This window comes from Ornithorhynchus anatinus, chromosome 9, assembly GCF_004115215.2.
Source record: "Ornithorhynchus anatinus isolate Pmale09 chromosome 9, mOrnAna1.pri.v4, whole genome shotgun sequence".
In the NCBI taxonomy this organism is placed as follows: domain Eukaryota; kingdom Metazoa; phylum Chordata; class Mammalia; order Monotremata; family Ornithorhynchidae; genus Ornithorhynchus; species Ornithorhynchus anatinus.
The window spans coordinates 11,770,555-11,787,458 of NC_041736.1; the positions used below are offsets into that span (position 1 = coordinate 11,770,555).

General features: G+C 49.5%; 1 protein-coding gene across 1 annotated transcript in view; it reads right to left on the reverse strand.

The window, feature by feature from the left end:
- IFIH1 (interferon induced with helicase C domain 1) overlaps positions 1 to 16,373 on the reverse strand; it is a 48,647-nt gene extending 32,274 nt beyond the window's left edge. The window contains exons 1-2 of the mRNA XM_029072306.2: positions 16,217 to 16,373; positions 14,791 to 15,162 (exon numbers count right to left, since the gene is read on the reverse strand). Coding sequence (XP_028928139.1) covers positions 14,791 to 15,162; positions 16,217 to 16,297 — 453 coding nt within the window. The 5' untranslated portion in view covers positions 16,298 to 16,373. The remainder of the gene's footprint in view (positions 1 to 14,790; positions 15,163 to 16,216) is intronic.
- Positions 16,374 to 16,904: the final 531 nt, after the last annotated feature.

A 16,904-nucleotide genomic window follows, 5' to 3' on the forward strand; every position in this document is an offset into this window, starting at 1 on the left:
AGGTTGGAATGATAAAATTGACCCCAAATGTCCCATTTTGTGGTGACAGTGAAGCATATATACATTTATGAAGTCAGAGATACAGCTGTCCAGACTGCGAGCCCCTATATGGAAGAGAGTCTGTGTCCAGTCTGATTACCTTGCATCAATCAGTGGTATTCATTGAACGCTTGTGTGCAAAGCACTGTACTAAACATTGGGGAGAGTACAGTACAACCCTCCCTGTTCCCTGTCCCTGAACTTACTTGCAGACATTTACATGAAGTGCTGTGGGGCTGGGGCTACGAATCCAAACGCCCCAAATTAATCAATCAATGGTATTTACTCAGCGCTTACGACATACAGAGCACTTTTCCGAGCATTTGGGAGCCTACAGTACGACAGGATCGGCAGAAACGTTCTCTGCCCATAATGAGCAAAAGATACACATCCAACCACACTGATGATGCAGAGGGGGCAGGAGTCAAAGAAAAGAAGGCTTAATCATGGGGAAGACAGGATTTGGGAGGGAAGACAAGGAGTTCTGTCTTGAACTTGTTCAGTTTGAAGTGTCGGCGGGATACCTCGTCAAAGACGGCACCATTGCTGGTGAAAGTTCACCTATGGTTGCAAGGGTGGGTAAAAAAAGCCAACGGGGACTGATAGTCCAGGTCACACGATACATCCACAAAGAGTGCCCCCTATTGTGTTGACACATAACACAACTAAAGTAAAGGCAAAGACACAGAAGAACAGGAGTAAATTGCCGTTGATATTCCAGCCTGGCCTATGTGAAATTGAGAAATTAGCAGTTCTTTAGGCAAAAGCTTCAAGAGACCAAGACGCTAGTAACTTTAGGGTCCTCTAGACTGTAAGCTCTCTGTGGGCAAGGAATGTGTCTACCAACTCTGTTATATTCTACCCTCACAAGTACTTAGTACAGTGCTCTGAACACAGTAAGTGCACAACTAATATGAATGATTGATATTAGCTAGCCAAGAATGCAAACGAAAAGAAGGAATTAAAACATGTAGCCTCCTAAACAAACAAGGAGAGACCACCAGAAAATAGCAACATTACTTATTACATTTCACCTCTTCTAATGAAAAGAGAAAACAAAATTCTAGTCATTAAGGAGAAATCTTTCTGTCGAGCCAGATCCTCCCACTGCCTGGAACCTTTGGAAGCTGAATTATTATTTCAGGCTGTCCGCTATTTAGTGTGTGGTGCATCATCGACAAATATTGAATTTTTCGGAGTACTTTCAGGGAAGGTTTCCTATTTTGAATACTGTTCTATAATGTTTGACAGATGCAGAATGGAATCTGCTTAAGAATATACCTTTCCACCTCCTGTTTTCCCACGTAGCCGGGAGTCTGCTTACAGCTAAGCCCAGAGGTGAAGTTGCTCCTATTCTGTTGCTGTTATAGTAATAATAATGTTGGTATTTGTTATCCCAGTATTAAGAACAGGCTGAAAGACAGGCACTCCCAAAACAGCTACAGGAAGTTGGAGAGTGTCCCATAGGTCTCAGGATTAGGGTGTCCCAGGGCTCATATCCATTTCCAGCCTCAATGACCTTCCTGGTCTAAATGTAGATGACATTGCCCTAATGATAATTATAACAATAATAATAATACATGTCAAACACCGTTCTAAACACTGGAGTAGAGATACAAGATAATCAGATTCCACATGGGGCTCACAGCCTAACCCGGGAGGGAGGATAGATATTGAATCCCTATTTTTGCAGGTGAGGGAACCGGGGCACAGAGAAGTTAAGTGAATTGCCCAAGGTCACACAGACAGTAAGCAGCAGAACCCGGGTTCCCTGACTTCCAGGCCTATGGTCTTTCCACTTCTAGGCCACGACCGGACACTTTGTCTTATTTGTGTCGTGTCGGGGCACATTTCCATGAGCCTACATTCATTAATTCATTCATTCAATCGTATTTATGGAGTGCTGACTGTGTGCAGAACACGGACTGAGGTCTTGGGAAAACACAATACAACAATAAACAGTGCAATTCCCTGCCCGAAACGAGCTTACACTGTCCATACACGGAAAGGGAGAAGAGGCTCTATCGTACTCCTTTGACTATATATTGAAATTCCTTTTCCATTCAGTAGAGATTATTCTCAGGATATAAAAGAGGTGTGGATCCTGTAGTACAGTGGGAAAGTGGTGAGGGCTGGAGGTGGCCCCCAAATTAAGGGGGTCCCTATAAACCACTGGATCTGGTCTTGCAATGGCCTCGCTCTGCTCCACACTCACGCTGTGACACTAGTGTTAGAAGAAACTTTTTCGCCCATGTGTTTTAACATAAGATTCATCAAAAGTGCAACCTCTGCGTTAAAGGAGAACCGCCTGCTTTTGGAACCAATTCCCATTAACCATGTAGGCCCTCGGGAAGCAGTGTAGCCTAGCGGAAAGAGCATCGGATTGTGAGTCAGTAGACTCGGGTTCTAGTCCCAGCTCTGAACACTTGCTTGCTTTGTGTTTTGGACAAGTCTCCTCAGACTGTGAGCCCCGTGTGGGTCAGGAATGGAGTCCCAGTCTGATGATCTTTCATCTACCCCAGCACATAGCAAGTGCTTAATACCAACATTATCATTGAAAGAGACAGAAAGGACACGCATGATATCTGCCCAAGGGACTTACTCCATTTCAAGCTCTAATATCAAGTTTGTCCTTCCCTTTCAAGATCATTTTTGAAATCAGAAAGATATTAAAAATAAATGTAATAACCTGGATAAGATTTCTGTCCCCGGCAGCCCCAGGCTTCTTGCTTGGCCTTCCCTGTCTATATTCCTAACTCTCAATTCCTTTTATGGAATTTTCTCATTCTCCCTTGCGTTTGTCACGGTGCTTCTATTATACCCATTTAGGAAATAACTGATAAGGATGTAACTCTGATCACATCATCCCCTTCCCTTAATTCAACACATATCCATTTTACGTTACCCTATGTTTTAATCAGTTTTCAATTCACTTGACAGTACTCAGATACAAGCTAATCGGAAAGAATTTCCCTATTAAGAATGTGTGAAGTACTGTAATGAACACTTTATTAAAATTCAGGCATGTTACAGCTATTTTGATTTTAAAAAGCAATCAGGTCTGTCAGACTTGATTTGCCCTTGCTGAGTCCATGAAGGTTTAAACTCATAATAAAATGACTCTTTACATTTACTTTTTTTTTTCTCTTTTACACGCACGGAGACCTTGCATCTGTGCAGTTTTAGCTTCTTAGGCAGTGTAGCAAGAGTTCTAATACAAGCTGTTCCACTTTGGAGTATTTTACAGCTCACACGGATATTTCTGCTGCTAAAGAAAGATCATTTTGAGGAACAAGGTGTGGGGAAAGGGAATCCAGTCAAATAATGACTCTTTGCAGCTAGTCCCCTTCCAGGCTCACCTGCACCTTGAATTCCCCGCCTCCTTTTGCCCTCTGGGCTCAGAATGAAGAGCTGGAATCACTGCCAAGCCAGGAGTACCACGCTAGTCAAGTCTGTGAGAATGATCCCTTCATCATTAGTCTAAGTAGATGAAGGGCAGAGTGCAGATAAGTAATAATAATAATTATGGTATTTTTTTAAGCGCTTACTATGTGCCGGGCACTATACTAAGTGCTGGGGTGGATATGAGCAAACTGAGTAGGACACAGTCCCGGTCCCACGTCGGCTGGCCTACAGTCTCAATACCCATTTTACAGATGAGGTAACTGAGGTACAGAGAAGAGAAGTGACTTACCCAGGTTCACAGAGCAGGTAAGTGGCAGAGCTAGGATTAGAACCCATGACCCTTCTGCCTTCCAGGCCTGTGCTCTACGCACTACGCCATGCTACTAAACAGTAATAATACTACCCTTTGAACAATATCCTATATAATATGACTTCGGTTATATAGAAGATGGACAGTCAAAAGCCAAACACCCCCAGTAATTCCACATAAAACATGTGGTTTTATGTGCATAATGGAGACCAAGCTGACTAGATGAGTTATTCAGCATGTGTAAGTAGTATATACACTTACTCATGCACATAAATAGGCGTGTAGACTTTTTTGCACTAGGAAGATGTACAGGTATAAATTTGGTATCTATACTAATGCTGTTCTTCAGGCTTTCACCACCATAAATAGATACTGAAACTTCAGGTTGTTACTGTGATCTACATTTCATTTCTCTCAGCGTGGCTCAGTGGAAAGATCCCGGGCTTGGGAGGCAGAGGTCATGGGCTCCAAACCCAGCTCCACCACCTGTCAGTTGTGTGACTTTGGGCAGGTCGCTTAACTTCTCTGTGCCTCAGTTCCCAGAGAAGCAGCGTGGCTCAATGGAAAGAACACGGGCTTGGGAGTCAGAGGTCATGGGTATGAATCCCGGATCTGCCACTTGTCAGCTGGGTGACTGTGGGCAAATTACTCTGTGCCTCAGTTCCCTCATCTGTAAAGTGGGGATTAAGACTGTGAGACTCCCGTGGGACAACCTGACTACCCTGTATCTACCCCAGTGCTTAGAAGAGTGCTCTGCACATAGTAAGCGCTTAACAAATACCAACATTATTATTATTATTATAAAAAGGGGATTAGGTCTGTGAGCCCCACATGGGACAACATCATTTCCTTGTATCTCCCCCCAGGGTTTAGAACAGTGCTCGGCACATAGTAAGCACTTAAATACCATCATTATTATTATTATTTTCCTAAGAGTGGCTCCCTGATCAGTAGCACAGAAAGTCCTACTGTAGGATAAGTGGTCTGGGTCTGTAGTCGCCCACACTTCTCACCTTGCTACTCTGCCCCAGATTGAGCCTTTAAAACTTGTCTTTTTATTCAACATACTTATGGCTACCCTTCTGCACTACTTTGGATGACAATGAGCAACTTTCTCCTCACGTGCTCGTGAAGCCATATGATGGGCTTCGGATCTCCCTGCTGCTCAAGGGAGACTGGAGTCTGTATGGCTGGGTCAGGCTGGAACCAAGTTAAACCCGAGAAATTTTTGAAGGGCTCTTTCCCTCCTCTCCCCCGCGCCCCTCTTTTTTTTAAAAAAATGGCATTTGTTAAGTGCTTACTATGTGCCAGGCCCTGTGCTGGGGGGAGGCGGGGGGATACTAGACTGTCATGTTGGGCACAGATCACGTTCCACATCGGGCTGCCAGTCAATACCCATTTTTCAGATGAAGTAACGGAGGCCAAGAGAACTTAAAAGACTTGCCCAAGGTCACACAGCAAGCAGATGGCGGAGCGGAATTAGAACCCAGGTCCTCCCGACTCCCAGGCCCTATCCACTAGGCCACGCTGCTTCCTCCAGCTGAGGGCTCACTGGCACATTAAACATCCAGAAGAGTGAAGAAAGGGGATATTTGTTAATTTTTTCTTTCGCTCTGGCTTTATCTTCCACTGAGTTGAACGGAACCTACTAAGTCCAGCTAAGTTATGTTTGGACCGGAAAACTCAGCCTAAGCATGTAGGCTAGATATACACACACTTAGGCTATCGGGAAGAGCACTGCTTTACGCCTGATGGGCCATTTGTGTTTCTGAATCTCCATCGCCGTCATTCAGTCTTTCCGTGTGATGTTAGGTGTACTTAGGGAGAATGACGAGCACGACTTTGACTAACGCAAAATGCCTAGCAAACTGTGTGGATGCTCATCAGAGCTCCAGAGTTCGCAATCAAATAGAACATGACCGGTACTAAATTACCCAGTCAAGTTATTTTTGCCACACTGTCGGGCAAAGTCCAAATATCATGACCACTCTCCCGATGAGGCATGCAAACCTAGCCCCTCCCGATTCAGCTTTCCAGTCTTCCCTCTCTGCATCCCAAAATTCTCTCTCTCCCCACTCCCCCGTCTTGTCTATTCATTTATTTTTAAGCAGTTGTTGCCCCAGCTGCCATCACTACTCCTATTGGCGAAGCAGCGTGGCTCAGTGGAAAAAGCCCGGGCTTGGGAGTCAGAGGTCATGGGTTCTAATCCTGGCTCTGTCACTTGTCAGCTGTGTGACTTTGGGCAAGTCACTTCACTTCTCTGGGCCTCAGTTACCTCATCTGTAAAAATGAGACTGTGAGCCCCACGTGGGACAACCCGATCACCTTGTATCCCCCCCGCCCAGCTCTTAGAACAGTGCTTTGCACATAGTAAGAGCTTAACAAACGCCATCATTATTATTATTATTATTAGTGGCCCCTTCCGCAGCTTCGGGTGCTTGCTTTCTGGAGCAATGAACCAGGGTGGGCAAGAGGAGGAAGTCTGCGGGGTCTTACACCACCACCTCAGTGTCACTTACCCGACGGGACCAGAAATACAGAAACCCATCGGAAATCACCACACCCAGAACCACGTACTACGACTGCTTTTTTCTTTTGTTTTTTAAGGGAAGCAGCCTGACAGAGTGGATAGAACACGGGCCTTGGAATCAGAAGGTCATGGGTTCTCATCCCAGCTCCGCCACTTGTCTGCCGTGTGACCTCGGGCAATTCGCTTCACTTCTCTGGGCCTCAGTTACCTCATCCGTAAAATGGGGATTCAGACTGTGAGCCCCACATGGGACAGGGACCTTTGTCCAACCCGATTTGTTTGTATCCACCCCAGCGCTTAGTACAATGCCCGGCACATATAAGCGCTTAGCAAATGCCATCATCATCAACTGTTCTGTTAAATCTTCGGTTTGGCCAGAGGCTCTATGGCCATATTGGCGTCCATTCTGTCAAGCTCCCAAATGAACAACATAGGGGTTTTCTTGATTCTATTTTCCACCTATTTTGTCTGTCCTTCCATGGATGGACATCATTCGGCTACAGTTGTAGTGTCATCTCCATATTCCTGGTGGCTGCCAAGTCCCCCAGGGACAGACTAGCACTAAACTTCAGCCTCCTTAAAGTTTACTGTGGCTCCCCAGTATTTTACAGGTTCCGAAAAGTGACGTAATAATCCTTTTTGCACTTCTTCTCCAGTATGCTCATTCAGGTCACAGTCATCCCTACGTAGGTGCTTCTAAACAGCCGACGTCAATAATGTGTCTATATATTTTTGAGACGGAACAGCTTCCCGAAAGGCTTAAAGTGTATTCTAATCCCATTTTTTCCAAACCTCCTAAAGTCTCAAACAAGGCCAGGGAGTCTAGGTTGGATAACTTTAGACAATCATCTTTATCCCAACTGCGATGGAGGGAAACAGTTGTGGAGGCGGGGACCGTGTCTACCAATTCCGATGTACTGTACTCACCCAAGCGCTTAGTACAGTGCTCTGCACATAATAAATGCTCAATAAGTACGATTGATTGATGGAGCGTGGGCCTGGGAGTCAGAGGACCTCGGTTCTAATGCTGGTTCTGCCACTAGTCTGCTGTGTGACCTTGGACAAGTCACTTAACTTCACTGGGCCTAAGTTACCTCAACTGTAAAACGGGGATTAAGACCGCGAGCCCCATGTGGGACATGGACTGTGTCCAACGTAACTTGTCTCTACCCCACGGCTTAGAACAGTGCCTGGCACGCGGGAAGTGTTTAACAAATACCATAAAAGAAATTAAAAAGAAAAAACATACACGGCATCTCAGTAATGATACAACTAGCCATGTTATCGTCCTTCTCAGGGTCGCACCTGGAGAGTTTCCAGTCCTCTACCAGTCTCGACTACGGGAGGGAGAGTCAAGCAGAGGCCTTTCGGTTCCATTCCTAGTTTGCGCAGTGGCTAGCGAGGGGCAGGTCATCCGCTACAAGTCAAAACTCACCGTGCTGGGCAGCAAGGGCACGGGAGAGAGTCGAGGGCGGAGACTCAAGCCTTCCGTGTGGAAGGAGGTAACGATAAACCGCTTTTGGATTTTAACCAAGAAAACTCTACGGATACACTATCGGAACTATCGCGGGAGGACAGTGGGGAGTTCTGGGAGAGATGTGTCCATGGAGTCGCTATAGTTCAGAGACGGCTCGACGGCATAAGAAAAGCCATGTTATCATGGAGTATCCTTGGGCTCTTGGGCAACTACTCGGGGTAACCACACTTTTTTTTAGTAGTTGGCAGAGTCCGGGTCTACTGAGGACATCAAACTTTGCAAAGTTTACCAAAATGATTGGAGAGCACTTGAGGCTCTTTCCTCCTTTACTTCTGAATCTGGCATGCAGCAGTTGTTAGATCAGCTGTGTACGGCTAGATTGGGGTCCTGGGAGTGCCTGGGCTAATGAGCCATATGTACCGGGCTCCCCGAGCTTCTATACGTCCTCCCAGGTGTGTGAATCACAAATCCACACCCCCATATTCCCTGCGCCGATAACGGCTGGGCTTTAGAGGTCACCATAAGGGCTATAGGGGTCACCATGGCATTAGAGGGGCCTCTCCCAGGGGAGGAGGCTATTACCACCGATCGATTCGGATAACAGGACCGTCCCACTAGATAACCATTACCAAAGGAGCCCTACCCTTGGATCGTGGCTTACAACAGATCTGCTTTATTAAAGCCACCCAGAGCCCTACTTTCCAGGGTGCCCGGAAATCTGCTTCCCAGACACACCTATCCACTGTTCACCTTGGTGCGGACAAATGAGGCCTCTTGCTTCAACAGGACACCTGTAATGCAGGTATATCAACCATGCGGGGCGTTGTCCCTAGAGAGTAGCAAATCTATTCAAGTATCCACATCCTTAACGTATCAAAATTCAATCCTTGGGCCTGATAAATAGGGTTGGCTCAACCCAGCAGTAGCCAGGACTGCCTACAATAAGGGACTTAAAATTAACAGATGACCCCATATGCTCATATGTATCCTTCCAGATTTATACCACCTCTAAAACTGTCAACGGCAAGCTGTCTGTAGAATACTATAAGGTCATTACTGCCACTCTATAACAAAGAGATCAATTTTAGCTCCGATAGCTCCCGAAAATCACCAAGAGGAGTCGATTCTCCTCCAGCGACCCCAGTTACCGAGTTCCCCGTGAATCTTGGCCATGTCCGTTTAAATGGGATCTGGGGAGTCAGGGGGCGCTTTTGGCCTTCGTGTCACCGGTACACGATGTCACGTTAACTCTTCATCTCCTTTGCGTCGAGCCCCCCGTGCAAGTCCCAGCTGTCCCCAGTCTTGCCAGAAACAAGATCTTGGATGAAATCGGCTGGCTGAAATTCAATCCAGGCAAGACAAAAGTGATGCTGATAGGCAGAAGTATTTAGAGTAAATAATGAGAAGTGCCGCTTCACTGGCAATCGGAAGAGTATACCCACCAAATATAAACAACTTTGTGGTGTTACTGGACTCACTGTTGCTTCTGGACTCCCTGACAGCACCCATGGCTGGAAATGCCATCTTCCATCTCCAGCTGGCTTGAAGGCTGCATGCTTTCTTCCAAATTAAGATTCTGCCACAGTGATGTACACATTTGTCATATCCAGCTGGACTACTATAACGTGATCTATCTGGTTCTCAGTACACGGAGCCGCACGAACGTTGCGGGGGGAGGAGCCAACGCACTCGCTTCCGCATTAAACCTACCTCGGACCTCAAAATCCGACCTCGGCTTCTATCTTTGGCTCTGTTCACAGGTCGCTTAAACAACACGGCAACCAAATCAAATGGTGACGGGTTCAAAACCCTGAGCACATTGGTTGGTTCATCAGTATTTATCAAGCACCCACCGTGGGCGGTGCTGAGGGGGAATAATACTGAAGAAAATAACGACCATTTATTGGTAAATTTTTAATTGTTCTCCTGCCTTGACTCCACGAAACATCTCGCACCCTCCGTTTTCTACCAGATTTAAGGTTGTTAAGGTGGTAACCCAGAAGGGTTGGTTACTACTGCGCACAAGAGTTGTTCCTGACCAATCAACATCTATCTTGCCAACCACTGAGGAGACACAGAAGAGAAAGAGTGGAGCTGGCCAGTGCCAAGCTGTGGGGGGAAGAGTAGCAGAGGAGTCGAGGTAGCTCTCCCAAGCGCTTAGTACAGTGATCTGCACATAGTAGGTGCTCAATAGATACCACCGACGATGACGCTGTCTGCCCACGGGAATCAATCAGTGGTATTTATCGAGCACTCAGGGTATGCCTAGCACCGTATGAAGCGGTTGGGGCAATTCAACAGAGTTGGTATACAGGTTCCCTGCCCACGAGAAACTTAAAGTCTAGAGGGGTAGAGAGGCAGTAATAGAAATAAATTATGGATATATACGCAAGTGCTGTGGGGCTGAGGGTGGGATGACTATCAAGTGCTCAAAGGGTACAGACCCAAACGCGTAGGTGACGCGGAAGGGAGACGGAGTCCAAGAAAAGAGGGCTTAAATGGGGAAGGCCTCTTGGAGGAGGTGTGACCTTAGCCAGAGGGAGGAAGTGGGGAAGGGAGTTGGAGAAGAGGTAGGTGACATTGAGGCACATCAGTGGTCTTTACCGAGCGCTTACGAGTGCAGAGCACCGTACTACGAGCTTGGGAGAGTACAACGTAACGGGGCTGCCAGATACGTTCCCTGCCCACAACGAGCTTACAGGGTAGAGGGGAGACCAACATTAACCTAAATAATTTATTCTATATTGTTTAAAGATACATGTGCGGTGCTTTGGGGTCGACAGCGGGGCGAGTATCAAATGCCCCAAGGTCACAGATCCAAGTGCCTAGATGATGCAGAAGGGAGGAAGAGCTGGGGAAACGAGGGGTAAAATGGGGAAGGTCTCTTGGAGGAGAGGTGACCTTAATAGCGCTTTGAAGGTGGTCTGGAGACTATGGAGTGGGAGGGAGAATCCAGGCTAGGGGGAGGATTGGCAAAGGGATCGGTGGTGAGATAAATGAGACTGGCGTCCGGCGAGTAAGATGGCGCCAGAAGAGCCCAGTCGGTAGGCTGGGCTGTTATCAGTGAAGTGACAAGGAGTGGGTGAGCCGATAAGAGTGCTATAAAGCCAATGGTAAGACGTTCTGTTGGATACAGAGGTGAACGGGCAACCGTCGAAGGTTCTGGAAGAGTGGGGAAGATGAGAACTGAACTTTTTTTAGAAAAATGACCTGGAGTGGGAAGAGACGGGAGGCGGGGAGACCAGCAAGGAGGCGGAAGCAGTAGTCGAGGCGGGATAGGATAAGTGCTCGGATCAGAATAGTAGCATTTTGGACAGAGAGGAGAGGCAGATTTTAGCAATGTTGGGCAGGTAGAACCAATTGGATTTGGTGACAGATTGAATGTGTGGGTTGAATGAGAGAGAAGAGTTGAAGACAGTGCCCCAAGATTACCATCTTGAGAGCTAGGGAGGATAGTGGCATTACCTACATTCCAAGCGCTTAGTACAGTGCTCTGCACACAGTAAGCACTCAATAAATACGATTGGATGAATGAATGAATGCATCTACAGTGATGGGAAAGCAGAGGAGGACAAGATTCGGGGGGGAAGATGAAGAGTTCTGTTTGCACGTGTTTAGCTTTTAGGGAGCAGGACATCCAGGTAGAGATATCCCGAAGGCAGGAGGAAATGTGAGACAGCAGAGAAGAGAGATTGTCAGGGCTGGAGATGTAAATCTGTCAATCAACTGTGTAGATGTAGTTGAAGCCATGGAAGCGAACGAGTTCCCTAAGGGAGAGGGTGTAGTTGGAGACTAGAAGGGGACTCAGAACTGAGCCTCAGGAATCCCCAGTGTTAGAGGGCGGGAGGCAGAGGAGGAGCCAATAGAAGAAATTGAGACGGAGCAGTCAGAGAGATAGGAGGAGAACTAGGAGAGGACAGGGTCAGTGAAGTCAAAGTTGAACAATATTTGCAGGAGAGGTGGTCGTTCACAGGGTTTAAGGCAGCTGAGAGGTCTAGGACGATTAGTATGGAGCGGAGGCCATTGGCTTTGGCGAGAAGCCAGTCATTCATGCCCTTCTAGAGGGCAATTTCCATGGGGAGGAAGGGGTGGAAATCAAATTGGAGGGGATCGAGGAGAAAATTGGAAGGGAAGAAGTGGAGCTGGAGAGGAACAGGAGGAGGGAGATGGACTGATAACTGCAGGGAGCCTTGGGGTCAAGAGAGTTCTTGGGTTGTTTTTTTTTTTAGGATTGGGGATTGAGGAGCAGGGAAAGACCGACAGATAAGCTTCCTCTGCATGCAGAGCGCAGCCATTTTCTTCCCTACATTGTATGATGCAGCCCTAAGTCTTGCAGAATTAAAAGTCGGGAGGCAACGGGGCCTAGTGGAAAAGCAGAAGACTAGAAGTCGGGTGACCAGGGTTCTTACCCAAGCTCTGCCACCGGCCTGCTGTGTGACCTTCGGTGAGTTACTGGGCATAATGGGGATAAAGTACCGGTTCTCCTTCCTTCTTAGACTGCGAGGGCTCTGGGTTCGATCGGGATTCCCTTGTACTATTAAGGCCCGAAGGGACTCCAGGCGGGGTCTCTGGCTATCCTGGAATCAAAGAGAGCGGTAGACTCTCCTATCCTAAAGACTATCTGTGAGAAGCAGCACGGCGTAGTGGATAGAGCCCGGGCCTGGGAGTCAGGTCACGGGTTCCGATCCCACCTCTGCCACTTGCCTGCTGCGTGAGCTTGGGCAAGACGCTTCACTTCTCTGGGCCTCCGTTCTGTCAAATGGGGATTGAGACAGCGAGGCGCACGTGGGCCAGGGGCCGCGTCCAACCCGGTCTGCTTGTATCCCCGTCGCCCCGGCGCTCAGGACAGTGCCCGGCACGGGGTAAGCGCTCCACCACTACGATCACGATGATTAGCACGATGGGAGAAGCGGCGCGGCTCAGTGGAAAAAGCACGGGCTTAGGAGTCGGAGGTCGTGGGTGCCGATCCCGCCCCCGCCACTTGTCTGCTGTGTGACCTGGGGCAGATCGCTTCTCTGTGCCTCAGGGACCTCATCTGTCAAATGGGGATGAAGACCGTGAGCCTCACGTGGGACAACCCGATTACCCTGAGAGTCGAATCCCGCCTCTGCCGCTAGCAGCGTGGCTCGGTGGAAAAGGCACGGGCTTGGGAGTCAGAGGTCGTGGGTTCTAATCCCGGCTCTGCCACTTGTCTGCTGAGTGACCCTGGGCAAGCCACTTGACTTCTCTGGGCCTCCATTACTTCATCTGTAAAATGGGGATTGTGAGCCCCAAGTGGGACAACCTGATCTCGTATCTACCCCAGCGCTAAGAAAGGTGATTGGCACATAGTAGGCGCTTAACAAATACCATAATTATTATTATTATCAGCTGTGTGACCTCGGGCAAGTCGCTTCACTTCTCTGGGCCTCGGTCACCTCATCTGCCCAAGGGGGATGACGTGACTGTGAGCCCCACGTGCGTCACCCTGCTTACCTCGTAGGTCCCCACAGCGCTTGGAACAGTGCTCTGCTTAACAAATACCAACATTATTATTATTCTCTGGGCCTCAGTGACCTACTCTGTCAAACGGGGATGAAGACTGGGAGTCTCACGTGGGACCACCCGATGGATCGCCCTCCGGCTCTGGGAACAGCGCTCGGCACATAGTCAGTGCTTCCCAGATACCAACATTATTATCATGATAAAGGATTATCTGAAGGGACCGTTTAAGATCTAAGATTCGGAAGCATTCAATAGTATTCACTGAGCACTCACAACGTGCAGAGCCCCGGACTAAGCGCTTGGAATGGACAATTCGGCAACAGCGAGAGACCATCCCTGTCCAGTAACGGGCTCCCAGTCTAATGAGCAGCGGCGTGGCTTGGTCGAAAGAGCCCGGGCTCGGGAGTCAGAGGTCATGGGTTCTAATCCCAGCTTCGCCACTTGTTTGCTGGGTGACCTTGGGCAAGTCACTTCACTTCTCTGTGCCTCATCTGCAAAAATGGGGATGAAAAACTGTGAGCCTCACGTGGGACAACCCGATGACCCTGTATCCACCCCAGCGCTTAGAACGGTGCTCTGCACATAGTCAGCGCTTAACAAATACCATTATTATTATCATGAGGAGAGATCATTCATTCACTAGTATTTATTGAGCGCTTACCATGTGCAGAGCACTGTACTAAGCGCTTGGAATGGACAAATCGGCAACAGATGGAGACGGTCCCTGCCCAGTAGAGAAGGAGCGTGGCTCAGTGGAAAGAGCACGGACATGGGAGTCAGAGGTCATGGGTTCAAATCCCAGCTCCGCCACTTGTCAGCTGTGTCTGTGGGCAAGTCACTTCACTTCTCTGGGCCTCAGTTCCCTCATCTGGAAAACGGGGATTCAGTCTGTGAGCCTCACGTGGGACAACCTGATTCCCCTGTGGCTACCCCAGCGCTTAGAACAGTGCTCTGCACATAGTAAGCGCTTAACAAATACCAACATTATTCAGCGCTTAGAACAGTGCCAGCGCTTAGAACAGTGCTCTGCACGTAGCGCTGACGCAGTGTGGCTCAGTGGAAAGAGCTCAGGCTTGGGAGTCTGAGGTCACGGGTTTGCATCCCGGCCCTGCCACTCGGCAGCTGGGTGACTGCGAGCAAATCACTTGACTTGTCTGGGCCTCAGTTCCCTCCTCTGCAAAACGGAGATTCAGACTGCGAGGGCCTCAGGTGGGACCACCTGATGACCCTGGGCCTCCCCCAGCGCTCAGAAGAGTGTTCTGCGTGAGGCTCTCGCAGTCTGAATCCCCGTTTTGCAGAGGAGGGAACTGAGGCCCAGAGAAGTCAAGTGACTCGCTCACAGTCACCCAGCTGCCAAGTGGCAGGGCTGGGATTCAAACCCACGACCTCTGACTTCCAAACCCGGGCTCGGAGGGCCAACGGTTACCACGACCCCGCTTCTACACTCTGATCTCCCCCCATGATAATAATAACGGTATTTGTTAATAATGCTGGTATTTGTCAGAAGAGTAAGCGCCTAAGGGATCCCAACAACACGATTATTACCTCGGCCCTGTCTTCTGGGGTGAGCAGCCCCTTCTGCAGGCACCGGTCCAGGACCTGTCCGGGCCGCAGGCGCTCCACCAGGGAGGGCAGCAAGAGGGTGAGCAGCTGGCCGTGCAGGTCGTTGGCGGCCTCCTCGGCCGGGGAAGGCAGATCGCCGCCGTCGGGGTCGACGTAGCGGGCGGCCAGGGGGCAACCCACCAACCGCAGGGCCGTGACGAACTCCCGGCGATAACCTGGTGGCCAGTCCCCCCTCTCCAAGGCGGCCAGCAGCCGCTCCACGGCGCGGGGCCGGCCGCGGGTCTCGGCGATCCTCTTGATCTCATCCTTGACCTCGCCGTCCAGGAAGGTCAGGTGGTCCAGCAGCGGGGTCACCTGGATCAGAGAAGCAGCGTGGTTCAGTGGAAAGAGCCCGGGCTTTTCCCCCTCCTTGACTCTATTTATTGCCATTGTTCTTGTCTGTCCGTCTCCCCCGATTAGACTGTAAGCCCGTCCAACGGCAGGGACTGTCTCTATCTGTTGCCGACTTGTTCATCCCAAGCGCTTAGTACAGTGCTCTGCACATAGTAAGCGCTCAATAAATACTATTGAATGAATGAATGAATAATAATGTTGGTATTTGTTAAGCGCCTACTATGTGCCGAGCACTGTTCTAAGCGCTGGGGGAGATACAGGGTCATCAGGTTGTCCCACGGGAGGCTCACAGTTAATCCCCATTTTACAGATGAGGGAACTGAGGCCCAGAGAAGTTAAGTGACTTGCCCACAGTCACACCTCTTCAAAACCCTACTTAAAACTCACCTCCTTCCCAGACTGAGCTCCCCTTCTCCCGCCCCCCCTTCACCTCTCCGCAGCTAAACCCTCTTTTCCCCCCCCTTTCCCTCTGCTCCTCCCCCTCTCCCTTCCCATCCCCTCCGCACCGTACTCGTCTGCCCAACTGTATATATTTTCATTACCCTATTAATTTTGTTAATGAAAGGGACATCGCCTCGATTCTATTTAGTTGCCGCTGTTCTGACGAGATGTTCTTCCCCTCGACTCTGTTTATTGCCACTGTTCTCGTCTGTCCGTCTCCCCCGATTAGACCGTAAACCCGTCAAACGGCAGGGACCGTCTCTATCTGTTGCCGACTTGTTCATTCCGAGCGCTTAGTCCAGCGCTCTGCACCTAGGAAGCGCTCAACAAATACTATTGAATGAAAGAATGAGTCAGGGGTCATGGGTTCGAATCCCAGCTCGGCCCCTTGGCAGCTGGGTGGCCGGGGGCAAGTCACCTCTCTGGGCCTCCGTTCCCTCATCTGTCAAATGGGGATGAAGACTGGGAGCCCCACGTGGGACCACCCGATTGCCCCGTGTCTCCCCCAGCGTTTAGAACAGTGCTCGGCACATAGTAAGCGCTTAACAGATACCAACATGATTATTATTATTACCTGGATGGAGGCCTGCAGCCGCGGCCTGAAGCAGAAGAGCAGCTGGCGGAAGGCCTCCTCCGACGAGTAGCCCCTCGCCATGGCCGTGGTCGCCGCTCCCTCTGCAACTTTCCTCCCCCAGCTTTCGCTTTCGATTCCCCGGCCCTGGTGACAGCCCCGGCGAGGCGGGGCCTCCATCCCGCTGCAATAATAATTGAATAACGTTGGTATCTGTTAAGCGCTTACTATGGGCGGAGCGCTGTTCTAAGCGCCGGGGGAGATCCAGGCTCATCGGGTGGTCCCACGTGAGGCTCCCCGTCTTCATCCCCCTTTGACAGAGGAGGGAACTGAGGCCCAGAGAAGTGACTTGCAGTCTTCATCCCCATTTGACAGGGGAGGGAACTGAGGCCCAGAGAAGTGACTTGCAGACTTCATCCCCATTTGACAGAGGAGGGAGCTGAGGCCCAGGGAAGTGAAGTGACTTGTAGTCTTCATCCCCATTTGACAGAGGAGGGAACTGAGGCCCAGAGAAGTGAAGTGACTTGCAGTCTTCATCCCCATTTGACAGGGGAGGGAACTGAGGCCCAGAGAAGTGACTTGCAGTCTTCATCCCCATTTGACAGAGGAGGGAACTGAGGCCCAGCGAAGTGACTAGTAGTCTTCATCCCCATTTGACAGAGGAGGGAAGTGAGGCCCACAGAAGTGAAGT